The sequence below is a fragment of the Papaver somniferum genome, unplaced genomic scaffold (genome assembly GCF_003573695.1).
Source record: "Papaver somniferum cultivar HN1 unplaced genomic scaffold, ASM357369v1 unplaced-scaffold_81, whole genome shotgun sequence".
Lineage (NCBI taxonomy): Eukaryota > Viridiplantae > Streptophyta > Magnoliopsida > Ranunculales > Papaveraceae > Papaver > Papaver somniferum.
This window is the reverse complement of record NW_020651082.1, coordinates 2305361-2320957: the sequence shown is the minus strand read 5'-3', so window position 1 is coordinate 2320957 and position 15597 is coordinate 2305361. Positions and strand designations below refer to the sequence as shown.

The window sequence follows — 15597 nt, the reverse complement described above, 5'->3', positions numbered from 1 at the left end:
ACCAAAATAGGGGACCAGGCAATCCCATCTTTTATTAGTCAAATTCTATTTCACGATTTCGTGGTATTTGGTACCCACGACAAACTATAAACTAATTTCCTTTTTTTTTATTATTAATTACATGCTTCAAAATTTTTTTTTTTTTTTTTTTGTGAATTAACCTTTCTCCAAATGGGCCCCAAGCCCATGTACAAGGTATCATTACAAACTCGTTCTGAATCATAGCCGTTTAAACCCTTACGAGAGAACTAGGGTTTTGAGTTCTGATAATTTCAATATTAGAGGAAGAAACGACGAACTAGGGTGCAATCTGAGAATCATGGAAAATCCTACATCGTTTTTGTTCTCTGGTCTTCATTTCAATCGAAAGAAATTTGCTGATGATTTTGCTAGATTCAGTGGTAAATCTAATGAGACGGTGGTCGAAAAGGAAGAAGAAGTAGAACCAGAACCAGAACCCAAACCAGAAACAGTGGCTGTTTCTGGTGGAAAGAAAAGGAAACGAAAGGGAAAGACTGAAGTAAATGTTGAAGGTTTTAGTGTATTCAAAACATCTGATTCTGTTGTTGATGTTGATGAGAAAAAGAAGAAGAAGAAGATACAAGATGTTATCACTGAAGAGAAAAAGGAAATCAATAGACAAATTGAGGTTATAATTTAGCTCCTTTTTTATATGTTTTGTTCACATTTGATTTGATTAGGGATAAATGAATTAATTTTTTTTTTTTCTGTTTGTGAAATTTTCAGCGTGATGCATTGTTTCGTAAGAAGCATGGGATTCATATTTCTGGGCATAATGTTCCGTCGCCACTTCAGAGTTTCAAAGAGTTGAGCTCGAGGTAATTAACATGTTTTGCTGTATTTGCGGATATGAGACTACGAGTTTAGAAGTTATTGCTGAGATTAAGGGTTTTTGTTAATTGTATTGTCCCATTTGTAAGAATGAGGTTTTGATGCTTACAATTGGTTCTGTCTACAGGTATAACTGTGAACCATATTTGTTAAACAATTTAACAGAACTTGGGTTTAAAGAGCCAACACCAATCCAAAGGCAGGCTATTCCAGTCCTCCTATCTGTATGCTCTTCTATTTGCTTTCTTTATGATTTTCGTAGTTGCTTGTTTGTCTAGTTGTAGTTGAATTTTGTTTAAAAAGAAAGGTTATACTAATACACAAGGTCTAATTTTACTTGATGACCGTTTGTGTTGGTGTTTCGATTTTTCTGAAGTTCTATTTTCCTTGTGCCTTGTATGTAGGGTCGAGAGTGCTTTGCTTGTGCTGCTACAGGATCTGGCAAGACCTTGGCTTTCCTATTGCCTATGCTTGTGAAACTTGAGGTATTGCAGGGTTTTCTTTGTTATTCTTGAAATGTTGTATTTTTACTGCCATTCATCATTCATCTTCTTTAGATTCGTTTAGGTTGATTACTTGATTCATGAATCTCTTAATCATCTCCATATGACCAGCCTGGATCAGTGGATGGAGTGCAAGCTGTAATTATTTGCCCAACGCGAGAATTAGCTGCTCAGACAACCAGAGAGTGCAGGAAGTTGGCTAAAGGAAAGGGATTTTATGTGAAGTTGATGACCAGAGAACTTGTGACAAATGGTGACTTTAAAAAAATGCACTGTGACATTCTTGTGTCTACACCTCGTCGCTTACAGTTTGCTATCCGGAAAAGAAAGCTTAATCTAAGCAGGTATTGTTTGTATCTATTTATTTTTGTGTGACTGATGACTATGTAGTATGATGAAAATAGTCAAGCATCTGCTGCGTCCTCATAAGTAGCTAAGAAGACACGAATATGGCATATTCATGTCTATATCACGAGTAGTGTACCAATGTTTCTGATCCAGGACATTAGAATTACACGTACGAGAGTTTATTATAACAAGCTTAATTATAGGTCGTGAGGAGTTTATAACTTAATTACTCTGGAAAAATAGTGCTATGTTTATCCTCAAGTTACTTCCCTTGTTTATGAATGAAACAAGCTAGCATGCTGTAGCATGCAAAGAAATAGCAGTCCCACACTTATGAAATTGATCAGTGACCTGTTTTGATTTGTGCAGAGTAGCGTACCTTGTCCTGGATGAGTCTGACAAGCTATTCGAGCTTGGATTTGTTAAGCAAATTGATTTGGTGGTCAAAGAATGCTCAAATCCTTCCATAATACGATCATTATTCAGTGCCACTTTACCTGATTCTGTGGAAGATCTAGCCCGATCGATCATGCACGACGCAGTTCGAGTTATTGTTGGAAGGAAGTAAGTATTAGATGCAACCATTTTATTTGAGTTTGGTTTAAACGACTGAGAATTTCGTTGTTAGCAATCCAATATGACTTAGAGAGGTAATATTCTAGAAGGCATCATCAGCATTTGACGGCATAGTAGAAATGTATAATACATTGATGATGTAGCTTGGCTGGATCTTGTTTTCTTGTATTCTAAATACTCCCATATAAATCACACTGTGGACTGGAGATCATTTGGAATTTTTTCTGGCAAAATTTGCTACATCTTAAATGATGATCAGATATTTAGGCCATTTAGTAGGTGTAAGACGTCTGCAGGTCACCTTTTGGTGAATATTGTTGGATTCTTATAAAGCGAAATTCGTTTTTGTGGGGAACATTGAAAAGTACTTTCAAAATTAGGACTTTACGCTAAAGTGTCTGCTTCTTCGAATAGGAATTCTGCATCAGAATTGATTAAACAGAAACTGGTTTTCACTGGATCTGAAGAAGGGAAGTTGCTCGCTGTTCGGCAAAGTTTCGCGGAGGTATAACTGTATTTAGTATTTTATTTACTTTTTGTTTCTCTTTGCATACTGTTTGCTTAGTTATGACATGCATTAGTGATTTAATTAGATCACTCTCAAACTAATTCTAAGTTCATGTGAAATGTGTCTGTAGAGTTTGAACCCACCTGTACTAGTGTTTGTCCAAAGCAAGGAACGGGCGAAGGAGCTCTATAGGGAGCTAGCATTTGATAATATTAGGGTCGATTGTATACATGCAGATCTGACCCAAACAGAGGTGAATCTCATCCATTGCCTTTTGAATTTCACAAGATTCTCTTTTTAGTTTAAAATGGTAAATGTCCGTTTACCTTAAACATATATAAATGTGATGAAAACTTATCTTCTTTTGCTTTTGTGCAGCGAGACGATGCAGTAGATAACTTCAGAGCCGGAAAAACATGGGTTTTAATTGCTACTGATGTTATTTCTCGTGGTATGGACTTCAAGGGCGTCAATTGTGTCATTAATTATGATTTTCCTGAAACTGCTTCAGGATATATACACCGGATAGGTATGTCACCTGAGTACAACATGTTGTTTCTAGCTGCATTGCACATATTTATTGTCGTATAAAGTTCCAATTAGGGAGTCTCAAAGGTGGACATTGTCAACAGCGAGGGACTGTAAGAAAAAAGTTTGAAAAGTCATTTCATATTGTTGGAGCATCATACATTTTGTACTCTTTGAATGTTTAGATAACCTGTTGACAAGTTTCTTTATTCATCCTTGTCCACGTTTTTGTTTGATCATACTTTCTGTGCTGGGTCAGTGGGTTTCTGACGTATGACTATTGATCTGAATCTGTTGATTATAGGTCGGACTGGCAGAGCTGGACGGGCTGGAGAAGCTATTACTTTATTCACAGAGGCTGATATACCATTTTTGCGAAATATAGCAAATGTGATGGCAGCCTCAGGTTGTGAGGTTCCCCCGTGGATTATGAACTTAGACAAGCTGAGGAGGAGGAAACATCGTCCAAGAAGAGATTCTATTTCAACCAAGCCGAAAGACGAAGAAAAAGAAGAGAAAGAAAGAGAGAGAGAGGAATTGCTGAAACGCAAGAAGAAACCTCGTTCGAGTAAGAAGTCTATTAGAACCAAGTCAAAAGGCAAAGACAAAGGAGAGAAAGAAGAAGAAGGCTCGCCTAAGCGCATTAAGAAACCTCGTCCAAGTAAGAAGTCTATTACAGCCAAGCCAAAAGACGAAGGACTAGCAGAAGCTTCTGACAAACCGAAAAAGAAGAAGAAACAGCTTCCAAGTAGTGATTCCATTACAACTAAGTCAAAAGTCACCAAAGAAAAAGCCTCCCCAAAGCTCAGGAGCAAGAAACGCAGTCTGACTGAAGACTCTCCTCAACAAAGCCGAAAATCCAAGAAGGTGAAATAATAGGCTTGCCCAGGCTCAGAAAAAGAAACAGATGTTTGTAACTAACTTACATATTCATTGAAATTGACTTGTTCAAGTTTTATGATATCTTTTCTCAGACTGTTTTATCTTCCCTCTTGTTTATTAGACATGTTTTAGAGACTTCTTTACTGTTAATTATTATATGTTCTGTGTACTGCGTTGTGGTTTCCTCAATAAACGAAGTTAAATTTTATCGAGCTCAACGCTCCTTTTCCCTGAAGCACCCTTGGCGCAAGCACCATAATCCTGGCCAAACCAGGACATTTATAAAATCTTCAAGCTTCCCATTTTAGGCTTCTGAAAACTAACCGGTCAACCCAGTCTTCAACTGGTCTCGTGAGTTATTCCCCACTTTCTTCCCCAATGAGGTGGCACCAATCTTAACCCTCCATTTAGAAGCGGTGAATGGGTCCTGGTTGAATAGCCATGACACGTCCTTGGGGAAGTTTTGAACTGCTGCACTTCTCCTTTTTTCTGTTCCTTTTTTCATGATCAACTACAGAAACATACTTCAAGTTGGTCTCTTCTTCCTCTTCCTTGGCATCCACAGATCCACACAGTTAAAGCTAGGTCACTGTAAATAAAGTAAGTCATTTTTGCTTGTTTTTCTGTTCCTTTTTTTTAGTAAAATAAGTACTATGTTAAAACAAAATTAACATCCCTTTGAACTTACTATAATATATTGTTTGCTACATTCGATTTTGAGTAATGGGGTTTCTGTCATCAGATCTTGTCTACATGCACTGCACTGCTTTTTACTAGGTATACCCTGTAATGGTAATGGTAAATCACTGTTAGGATCCTTATATGAACAATTTATTGCTGTTTTTTTTCTTTGAATTGCATGCTCATTTGATGTAGTAGTATCAGTAACTAAGTGTATCCTTAACCCTTTTTTTCTTTTTGGATTATGGTGGTCTCAATTCGTTTTTCATCAGCGATTTTCCGAATTTCTTGACTACAAATTTCCGCTACAGTGCTTGCAATTTTTATTTTAGATTGTGAATGAATTTTATGGTGACAGACCCCATATATTAATGCAGGGGCTGGAATAATAAGTTTGGCAGCAGGACATTCCAGTTCAAGCGAATGGCGACGCCCCCAGTGGTTACAAACAACCACTGTACAGTTGTTGCTAGGAAAAAAAAGCGAGTTAGAGTTAGGTGCAATTACTGTGGAAAGGAGACACATTGTCGTTCTCGTCTTAAGAAACACTTGGCAGGAATACGTGGAAATGTACTACCGTGTGATGAAGTTCCAGAGGAGGTGAAGGCGCATATGAAAAACGACATAATGAGAAGAAAGAAAGCAGATGCGAACACCATCTCTAAAGACCACTGCACTCTTGTTGATAAGAAAAAAAAGCGAGTTAAGTGCAATTACTGTGGAAAGGAGGTAACTGATGGTCATCGTCTTAAGTACCACTTGGCAGGAATACGTGAAAATGTAATACCTTGTGATGAAGTTCCAGAGAAAGTGAAGGCACGAATGAAAAACGAGATAATGAAAAGAAGGAACGCAGATGCGAACACCAGCTCTAACGACCCCTGTAAGCAAAACGGCGACCTTCATGAATCCAGTCAACCAAGTTTGTCAAAGAAGAGGAAGCACTGCGCTACAATTGAGTCTGGATTAAAAAAGAAAGATGAGATGGCACAGAGTTTGATTGACCACAAACAGTTAAATGCAGGGAAGATTGAGAAAGTAGCTGAAGACAGCTCATCCAGGCAGATCCAAAGGTGCATTGGCAGATTGTTTTTCGAAAACGGTATAGACTTTAGTGCTCCAAACTCGCCCTATTTCCAGAAAATGGTACATGCTCTTATGGGATGTGGATCCGTGGTGTATAAGGTGCCCAGTTGTGATGACCTCAAGGGATGGATTCTACAGGAAGAACTGAAAGCATCACAAGAGCATGTGCAAGAAATTGTGCATTCATGGGGAAGTACTGGATGTAGTATATTGTTGGATGGGTGGACCGACGGGAAAGGGAGAGATTTTATTAATTTTGTGGTTGATAGCCCAAAGGGTCCCATATTTATGAAGTCTGCCGATGTGTCAGATACTTTAGGAGATGTGGATGCCATGATCGCATTATTAGTTGGAGTTATTGAGGAGGTTGGAGTTCAGAATGTGGTTCAAATTGTCTCATATACTACTCTTGGTTCAGTTGACGTTGCGGGCAAAAAGTTAACAGAGAAATACGGGACTATATCCTGGACTGTTTGTGCATCTCACTGCATAGGCCTCATCTTGGATAAGATAGCAATGTTGAACCCTTGGAGAGGTGTGCTTGGCAAGGCAAAAGATATTATCAAGTTCATTTGCAGTCATGAGATAGTTCTGAAGCTTACGAGGAAACACACTTTTGGGCTGGATATAGTCAGTTCCAGGAGGATTAGCTCGCTGACGCCATTTCTAATGTTGGAGAGAATTGAGTCTCAAAAGATGAATTTGAAGAACATGTTCAGTTCATTAGAATGGAAGAAGTCAACCTTAGCTTCAACAGTTGATGGAATGCAAGTGGTTGATTTAGTCTCTGGAGAGTCATCTTTCTGGACTGAAGCCCAGATGCTTTTGAAGGGAAGTATTCCACTCATACGTGCTCTGCATCTAATTAGTGGAGGAGACAGTAAACCCCAGTTGGGATACATATATGAAACAATGAAACAAGTAAAGGAGCAAATAAAAGAGGAGTTTAATGACAATGAAACCAAATATCAGCCTTTCTGGACAGTTATTGATGCGATTTGGAATAACCAACTCCATAAACCTATCCATTCGGCTGCCTACATTTTAAATCCGAGTCTCTTTTACTGTGTGGATTTCAATGATGATGCTGAGATTAAGGACGGGCTTTCGCACTGCATTGAGCAAATGGTAGAGGATAAACGTGCTCGATATTTAACATTATTACAGTTGGATGACTATATGCAGACTAGGGGTACTTTTGGCGATGGGGATGCTATTGATCAAAGAATGACGATTTCTCCAGGTTAGACTTTTCCCGACTCTTGTTTCTTATTGTGGGTTCAGTTTTCTTTTTCCCTTAGTCTTAGATCCCTAGATATGTAAAGGGATCGGATATTTGAATTGCAATTGCTTCTCTGCATGTAGAGAAATGGTGGTCCTTGTATGGAGGTGAATGCCCTGAATTGCAAACTTTTGCTATAAGAATTTTAAGTCAGACGTGTACTGGTGCCTTGAGATATGGTCTGAAAAGGAGTCTACCTGAGCAGCTACATATGAACGGAAGGAATTGCGTTGAGCAAAAACGGTTGAATGACCTCACATTTGTTCATCATAATCTCCGGTTGCAAAATGCTGTATCTGTTTCAAAGACAGATTACAGAGATATATTTCTTGAAGAGATGGATCATCCAGTGGTTGAATGGGTTCGTGGAGGAGACGTGAAAGAATCAGTGGCTGAATAACATGGTGATTAGATTAAGGTATATGAATCTTTTGTAGGTAAAGCTTGTCGTAATGCATATACATAGTTAGTCTGAAACTCTGAATATATAACAAGGAACAGAATTTAAAAAACTTGTGGCGGATGAGTCACTTCAGGAGATGCCACTCCTTGGCTTACCTTTTGTATATGATATTGCAGCATCTGCATTACTTTTCTAAGTCTTGGTATCAGTTTGAATTTTTCTCTTTGAAAGAAGTTTGAATTGAGTTGGTTTACTTTTCACTCTCTTATCTTATATATATTGTGATTGAACGATGACATGTGTATCCATGTTACAAACTACCACTTGAATGTATACAAGAAACTTACTATTAACTTGTTCTTTCGTGTGAGGCTAGATGGACAGAATTATATGAGAGAAACATGTTGGTTTTTCATTTTAACTGTGTAATTCTCCTTTCTTTTTCTATAAAAGTTTATGAGCAAGCAATTGAAGCATGAAAGTATCACAATCTCATGAGAGATGGCAAAAGAGATTAATATTCAGCCACAGTGTTTGTTGTTGTCTTGCAGAGAATTCCAGCAGGTGCTGATGTTGTTTCTAAACCAAGAGTGAAAAAGTGTTCCAACAGGTGCTGATTCTAGATATCCTGGAATGTGCAGGAGCTTGGGGCCCCGATCAACAGAACCGTGGTTTAATATATTGTTTATGCTTCTCGTACTAACCTCATTTGCTTGCAGGAAATATAAGAAGGAGAATTCCTCCAATTCTGAAATTATGGATATTTGTCGGTCTCGAGCCTGCAATTGGAACTTCCCTACCTCTCTATTGGTGCTTCTAGTGGTATTGTTTGATTGTGGAGAGCCTGGGGACTTCAAAGTTTCAGATATGCGCCAAGGTATTTTCTCTCTCTCTCTCTCTCTCTATGAAGGTCGGGAACAAGAGGGACAAATCTTTCCTTTGTATCTGGTCCTAATGATCCTGTGATGAGACCAGATCTTTGGCATGAGCTGAATTACATCGGGTCCAGATGTACTCTTCCTTGGCCAATTGCTAGCAACTGTAATGTGGTATACCCAAGCAGAGAAGCGAGGTGGTAATGCTGTTACAAGTTCATGTATGGGTGTTTTCTCCTCTTTTATCAACAATTTTGGTCTGGTTGGTCTTTCATTTGCTTTTCACCTGGTCTAATGAGCAGGCGGAGGACCCAATTATGACTCATGGAGACAGGTTGTTGATCTCTGCCAGATTGGTTTCTGAATTATCCAGATGTTGTGCAAGTTGCTGTGCTGAGACCCATCCCTGATGTATCCACTTACTAAGCCTCGTCCAAGTCAGAAGTCTATTACAGCCAAGCCAAAGGACGAAAAAGAAGAAGAAACAGCTTCCAAGTAGCGATCCAATTAAGCTCAGGAGCAAGAAACGCATTCTGGCCGGAGACTCTCCTCAACAAAGCCGAAAATCGAAGAAGGTGAGATAATAGGCTTGCCCATGCTCGGAAAAAGAAACAGATGTTTGTAACTAACTTTTACATATTCAATGAAATTGATATCTTTTCTCAGACTTTGTTTCATCTTTCTGCATTGTAATTCCCTCTATAAACAGAGATACTAAATTTTATTTGATCAACTTCAGTGTCACTGGTTTCTCACATACCCAAAACGCAATCACCGGAGCTACTAAAACAAAATTTGTGCGACAAACCCATCAAAATACTGATATCATCAGGTTAGGTTAAAAGTCTGTATCACACTTCCCGGTTGACCGGTCAACTTAGTCTTCGACCGGTCTTGTGGGCATGGGCATGATAGTTACGTTGACTAGAGTCCCCCGTTTTGAACCCTATTTTCCCCATGACGTGGCCAGTACACGTCGTGGGGAAGTTTTTGGGGGGGATAAAAACGGAATCTAGAAGACAAGAGACTCTGGACTGCTGCTGTACTTCCCCCTTCTTCTTCCTTGGCATCCACAGATCCACACCGTCAAAAGCTTGGTTACTGTCAAGTAAGAGATCACTTACTCTGTTTTGCTTGTTTTCTCATGGAGTAGTTGTGGTAAAATAAGTATGTTAAAACATTCCTTTGCTACATTCGATTTTGAGAAATGGGGGTTGTGTGATCAGAAAATAGTAGTGGGATTTTGTTTATTTTTTCTTACACTTTTCTCACAATTCCCTCATAGATCTTGGTCTATTTGCACTGCACTACTTTTTACTAGGTATAGCCTGTAATGGTAAATCACTGTTAGTGTTGTTTTTTTTTTCTTCAATTGCATGCACATTTGATGTTGGAGCAGTGGTAAGTTTTGTAACTAGTAGTATATCCTTTATACCCTTTTTTTCTTTTTGGATTATGGTGGTCTCAATTGGTTTACATCAGCGATTTTCCGACATTCAAATTTCCATTACAGTACTTGAATTTATTGTTATTTCAGATTGTGAATGAGTTTTACGGTGATGTACCTCATATATTGATGCAGGGGCTGGAATAAAAAGTTTGGCAGCAGGACATCCCAGTTTAGGCGAATGGCGACGCTCACAGTGGTTATAGACGATCACTGTACAGTTGTTGATAGGGAGAAAAGGCGATTCAGGTGCAATTACTGTGGAAAGGAGATAACTCGTCGTTGTCGTCTTCAGAACCACTTGGCAGGAATACGTGAGAAAGTACTACCCTGTGATGAAGTTCCAGCGGAAGTGAGGGCGCAAATGAAAAACGAGATAATGAGAAGAAAGAAAGCAGTTGAGAACACTAGCTCTAAAAACCACTGTACTCTTGTTGATAAGAAAAAAAAGCGAGTTAAGTGCAATTACTGTGGAAAGGAGGTAACTACTTGTCATCGTCTTAAGAACCACTTGGCTGGAATACGTGAAAATGTACTACCCTGTGATGAAGTTCCAGAGAAAGTGAGGGCGCGAATGAGAAACGGGATAATGAGAAGAAAGCAAGCAGATGCGGACGCCAGCTCTAACAACCCCCTTAAGCAAAATGGCGAACTTCATGAGTCCAGTCAACCTAGTTTGTCAAAGAAGAGGAAGCACTGCGCTATAATTGAGTCTGGATTGAAAGAGAAAGATGAGAATACACAGAGTTTGATTGACCACAAACAGTTAAATGCAGGGAAGATTGCAAAAGTAGCTCAAGATAGCTCATCCAGGCAGCTCCAGAGGTGTATTGGCAGATTCTTTTTCGAAAACGGTATAGACTTTAGTGCTGCAAACTCGCCTTATTTCCAGAAAATGATACGTGCTCTTATTGGATGTGGATCTGTGGTGTATAAGGTGCCCAGTTGTGATGACCTCAAGGGGTGGATTCTGCAGGAAGAACTGAAAGCATCAGAAGAGCATGTCCGAGAAATTCTGCATTCATGGGGAAGCACTGGATGTAGCATATTGTTGGATGGGTGGACCGACGGGAAAGGGAGAGATTTTATTAATTTTGTGGTTGATAGCCCAAAGGGTCCCATATTTATGAAGTCTGCCGATGTGTCAGATATTGTAGGAGATGTGGATGCCATGATCGCATTATTAATTGGAGTTATTGAGGAGGTTGGAGTTCAGAATGTGGTTCAAATTGTCTCATATACTACTCTTGGCTCAGTTGGCGTTGCGGGCAAAAAGTTAACAGAGAAATACGGGACTATATCCTGGACTGTTTGTGCATCTCACTGCATAGGCCTCATCTTGGATAAGATAGCAATGTTGAACCCTTGGAGAGGTGTGCTTGGCAAGGCAAAAGATATTATCAAGTTCATTTGCAGTCATGAGATAGTTCTGAAGCTTACGAGGAAACACACTTTTGGGCTGGATATAGTCAGTTCCAGGAGGATTAGCTCGCTGACGCCATTTCTAATGTTGGAGAGAATTGAGTCTCAAAAGATGAATTTGAAGAACATGTTCAGTTCATTAGAATGGAAGAAGTCAACCTTAGCTTCAACAGTTGATGGAATGCAAGTGGTTGATTTAGTCTCTGGAGAGTCATCTTTCTGGACTGAAGCCCAGATGCTTTTGAAGGGAAGTATTCCACTCATACGTGCTCTGCATCTAATTAGTGGAGGAGACAGTAAACCCCAGTTGGGATACATATATGAAACAATGAAACAAGTAAAGGAGCAAATAAAAGAGGAGTTTAATGACAATGAAACCAAATATCAGCCTTTCTGGACAGTTATTGATGCGATTTGGAATAACCAACTCCATAAACCTATCCATTCGGCTGCCTACATTTTAAATCCGAGTCTCTTTTACTGTGTGGATTTCAATGATGATGCTGAGATTAAGGACGGGCTTTCGCACTGCATTGAGCAAATGGTAGAGGATAAACGTGCTCGATATTTAACATTATTACAGTTGGATGACTATATGCAGACTAGGGGTACTTTTGGCGATGGGGATGCTATTGATCAAAGAATGACGATTTCTCCAGGTTAGACTTTTCCCGACTCTTGTTTCTTATTGTGGGTTCAGTTTTCTTTTTCCCTTAGTCTTAGATCCCTAGATATGTAAAGGGATCGGATATTTGAATTGCAATTGCTTCTCTGCATGTAGAGAAATGGTGGTCCTTGTATGGAGGTGAATGCCCTGAATTGCAAACTTTTGCTATAAGAATTTTAAGTCAGACGTGTACTGGTGCCTTGAGATATGGTCTGAAAAGGAGTCTACCTGAGCAGCTACATATGAACGGAAGGAATTGCGTTGAGCAAAAACGGTTGAATGACCTCACATTTGTTCATCATAATCTCCGGTTGCAAAATGCTGTATCTGTTTCAAAGACAGATTACAGAGATATATTTCTTGAAGAGATGGATCATCCAGTGGTTGAATGGGTTCGTGGAGGAGACGTGAAAGAATCAGTGGCTGAATAACATGGTGATTAGATTAAGGTATATGAATCTTTTGTAGGCAAAGCTTGTCGTAATGCATATACATAGTCTGAAACTCTGAATATATAACAAGAAACAGAATTTAAAAAAGTTGTGGCTGATGAGTCACTTCAGGAGATGCCACTCCTTGGCTTACCTTTTGTATACGATATTGCAGCATCTGCATTAATTTTCTAAGTCTCGGTTTCAGTTTGAATTTTTCTCTTTGAAAAAAGTCTGAATCGAGTTAGTTTCCTTTTCACTCATATTGTATTATCTCAGCATCTGCATTATCTTATATATATTGTGATTATGAACGATGATATGTTTATCCATGTTACAAACTACCACTTGAATGTATACAAGAAACTTGCTATTAACTTGTTTGTCTGCGTGAGGCTATATGAACAGAATTATATCAGAGAAAGATGTTGGCATTTTATTTAAACTTTGTAATTCTCCTTTGTTTTTCTGGAAGAGTTTAGGAGCAAACAATTGAAGTACGAAAGTATCACAATCTCACGAGAGATGATGAAAGAGATTTATGTTCAGCCACAGTGTTTCTTTGGTTTTTGTTGTTGTCTTGCAGAGAATTCCAGTAATTATTCCAACTGGTGCTGCCGTGCCGCTGCTTTAGCTTCTAAGCCAAGAGGGAAAAAAATTTCCGAATAAAGCCTAGTATCATAACTTGGAATGTCAGGGGATTAGGTGTCCGATCAACAGAACCATGGTTAAATATATTGTTGAAGCTTCTCGTGCTAACCTCATTTACTTGTAGGAATCTAAGAAGGAGAACTCTGTCACAGTGTGACAGTTAGGGGCTGTCCTTTTTGGCTGCCATTAGTAATCTCTGTGGGTGTATTTAGTTATCTCTGTTGCTAGTTAATTGGTAGTTGATTGACCGTCTGATTTGGACCACGCGTCCCTCATCCGTTGGGCGGGGTTAGGATTAATGATTGGGTACTTAATGTGTAAGAGAGACTTTTTTTCCTCTTCTCTGAAATTTAATGAAACTCAAAACCTTTGGTTGCATTCATGAACACAGATTTGGCTCAATCCTCACGGATTTGAGATTTATCCTTCAATTTAATTACATTTTCATTCTTCATGATTGTTAATCTGTTGTGTTATCACAACAATTGGTATCAGAGCCGTTTTATCCATCCAAAATTTTATCAATTTTTTTTTATAATTGTGAAGGAGAGCTCAAGGGCTATGTTATAATTGTGATGAGGTGTATAAGACAGGGCATTATTGTAAGGGCAAACAAAAGCTTTTCATGCTACACATGGACACTAATGATGCTCCAGAAACTGAGGAAGAAAATGAAGTTTTTGAGGAGACTACTGAGTCTCCAATTCAATCTGATGTGAAAATTTCTTTACATGCTCTTACAGGCACTGCTACTGGTGACACAATTAGAATCCCTGGTATTCTCAAGGATACATCAGTTTCCATTCTAATTGACTCTGGCAGCACCACCCGTTTCATTGATAGTGCTTTAGCAAGTTCACTACAATGCCAAATGCAAGCAACTGATCCCATGGTAGTCACAGTTTCCAATGGAGAAAAAACTTTAAGCAAGGGGATTTGCCCACAAGTTACTTGGACCATGCAGAGCCACCAATTTGTGGAAAATCTCAGGGTACTTCCACTAGGGGGATGTGACATTGTGCTGGGAGCAGACTGCCTAAGAACTTTAGGTGATATAATTTTTAACTTCTCTAAGCTGTGTATTTCTTTCAAGTACCTGAACAAGAAAATTACACTCCAAGGTACACAACCAAAATGTTCTTTCTCCATGATGAGCAATGATGCAGCCAACAAAATTTTGGACAACACTTCTCATGGCTTGGTAGGCCACTTCTACTCCATTTCTTCTACCCCACACCAGCCCACAACCCCTGAAATACTTCCCTTACTTCAGGAGTTTGATGATATTTTTGAAGAACCAACTCAGCTACCCCCTCAGAGGAGTTTGGACCATAAAATTCCCTTACAACCAAACTCAATATCTGTGAATCAAAGAGCTTATAAATGCCCATATATCCAAAAAGATGTAGTAGAGCAATTGGTCAAAGAAATGCTCAATCCTGAGATCATTCAACCTAGCCATAGCCCATTTGCATCACCAATCCTTCTGGTCAAAAAATAAAGACAACATATGGAGGTTTTGTGTTGACTATAGAAAACTGAATAGCATCACAGTAAAAGACAAATTCCCCATACCCATTATTGAAGAATTATTGGATGAACTACATGGAGATACTATCTTCACAAGAAATTTTTTGAGAGCTTGATACCATCAAATCAGAGTACATCTCTCAGACATTTTCAAGACTGCTTTCAGAACTCATCAGGGCCATTATGAGTTCAAAGTAATGCCATTTGGTCTCACTAATACACCAGCTACATTTCAATCTTTAATGAATGAGGAATTTCAGCCAGCTCTGAGGAAATTTATTTTGGTCTTTTTTGATGACATTCTGATCTATAGCAAGACAATGTCTGACCATATAGAGCATCTCAAGTTTACATTCTCACTACTGAGACAACATCAGCTGTATGCAAAACTTTCTAAATGTTTTGGTCAATCCTCCCTAGAATATTTTGGCCACATCATTACAGCTGAAGGTGCTTGTACTGATCCAAGTAAAATTGCTTTTATGCAACCATGGCCAGCACCATCCACTCTAAGGGAGTTGAGAGGCTTTCTTGGCCTTACTGGTTATTACATAAAGTTTGTCAAAAATTATGGAGCAATTAGTAGACCTCTCACTGACCTCCTCAAGAAGAACTCTTTTATTTAGAACCAATATGCTACTGTTGCTTTTGAAAACCTCAAAACTGCAATGAGCCATACCCCTGTATTGCCTCTCATCCTTCTGAAATTATGGATATTTGAAGATCTCAGAGTCTACAACTGGAACTTCCTTCCCCTTCAACTGGTGCTTCAAGTGGTATTGTTTGTTTGTGGAAAGTATGGTGACATATTCGCCTGGTTTCCTTCTATTGTCAATGGTCCTAATGGTCCCGTGAGGTGACCAGATCTTTGGCGTGAGCTGAATCATATTGGGTCCAGATGTCCTCTTCCTTGGCTAATTGCTAA

At 39.0% G+C, this 15597-nt stretch overlaps 3 protein-coding genes across 7 annotated transcripts; all 3 read left to right on the top strand.

The window, feature by feature from the left end:
- Nucleotides 1-241: 241 nt before the first annotated feature.
- LOC113345130 (DEAD-box ATP-dependent RNA helicase 57-like) lies at nt 242-4199 on the top strand. The gene is made up of 10 exons (XM_026588964.1): nt 242-649; nt 748-839; nt 980-1076; nt 1257-1337; nt 1467-1699; nt 2073-2267; nt 2694-2784; nt 2918-3040; nt 3166-3316; nt 3620-4199. Exons 1-10 carry the CDS (start codon nt 320-322, stop codon nt 4189-4191), a joined length of 1965 nt encoding a protein of 654 aa, XP_026444749.1. The 5' UTR covers nt 242-319; the 3' UTR covers nt 4192-4199.
- A 493-nt stretch (nt 4200-4692) lies between these two features.
- On the top strand, nt 4693-9189 carry LOC113345312. Of its 4 annotated transcripts, XM_026589100.1 has the most exons (6): nt 4693-4797; nt 5256-7207; nt 7330-7664; nt 8201-8526; nt 8625-8724; nt 8827-9189. In XM_026589100.1, exons 2-3 carry the CDS (start codon nt 5302-5304, stop codon nt 7644-7646), a joined length of 2223 nt encoding a protein of 740 aa, XP_026444885.1. In that variant the 5' UTR covers nt 4693-4797; nt 5256-5301; the 3' UTR covers nt 7647-7664; nt 8201-8526; nt 8625-8724; nt 8827-9189. The 4 variants fall into 4 exon arrangements, with proteins under 4 accessions (XP_026444885.1, XP_026444886.1, XP_026444883.1 ...); XM_026589101.1 differs by lacking the exon at nt 8625-8724; XM_026589098.1 differs by having other exon boundaries at nt 8625-9189.
- A 321-nt stretch (nt 9190-9510) lies between these two features.
- On the top strand, nt 9511-12811 carry LOC113345589. 2 transcript variants are annotated; one of them, XM_026589362.1, is made up of 3 exons: nt 9511-9632; nt 10107-12052; nt 12175-12811. In XM_026589362.1, exons 2-3 carry the CDS (start codon nt 10153-10155, stop codon nt 12489-12491), a joined length of 2217 nt encoding a protein of 738 aa, XP_026445147.1. In that variant the 5' UTR covers nt 9511-9632; nt 10107-10152; the 3' UTR covers nt 12492-12811. The 2 variants fall into 2 exon arrangements, with proteins under 2 accessions (XP_026445147.1, XP_026445148.1); XM_026589363.1 differs by having other exon boundaries at nt 9557-9691.
- Nucleotides 12812-15597: the final 2786 nt, after the last annotated feature.

Coding starts and splice junctions, on each gene's coding strand:
- LOC113345130 (XM_026588964.1), top strand. CDS start 320: ATGGAAAATCCTACATCGTTTTTGTTCTCTGGTCTTCATTTCAATCGA. Junction 2,268..2,693: donor CGAGTTATTGTTGGAAGGAA/GTAAGTATTAGA, acceptor TTCTTCGAATAG/GAATTCTGCATCAGAATTGA. Junction 2,785..2,917: donor TTCGGCAAAGTTTCGCGGAG/GTATAACTGTAT, acceptor ATGTGTCTGTAG/AGTTTGAACCCACCTGTACT.
- LOC113345312 (XM_026589101.1), top strand. CDS start 5,302: ATGGCGACGCCCCCAGTGGTTACAAACAACCACTGTACAGTTGTTGCT. Junction 7,208..7,329: donor AAGAATGACGATTTCTCCAG/GTTAGACTTTTC, acceptor CTCTGCATGTAG/AGAAATGGTGGTCCTTGTAT.
- LOC113345589 (XM_026589362.1), top strand. CDS start 10,153: ATGGCGACGCTCACAGTGGTTATAGACGATCACTGTACAGTTGTTGAT. Junction 12,053..12,174: donor AAGAATGACGATTTCTCCAG/GTTAGACTTTTC, acceptor CTCTGCATGTAG/AGAAATGGTGGTCCTTGTAT.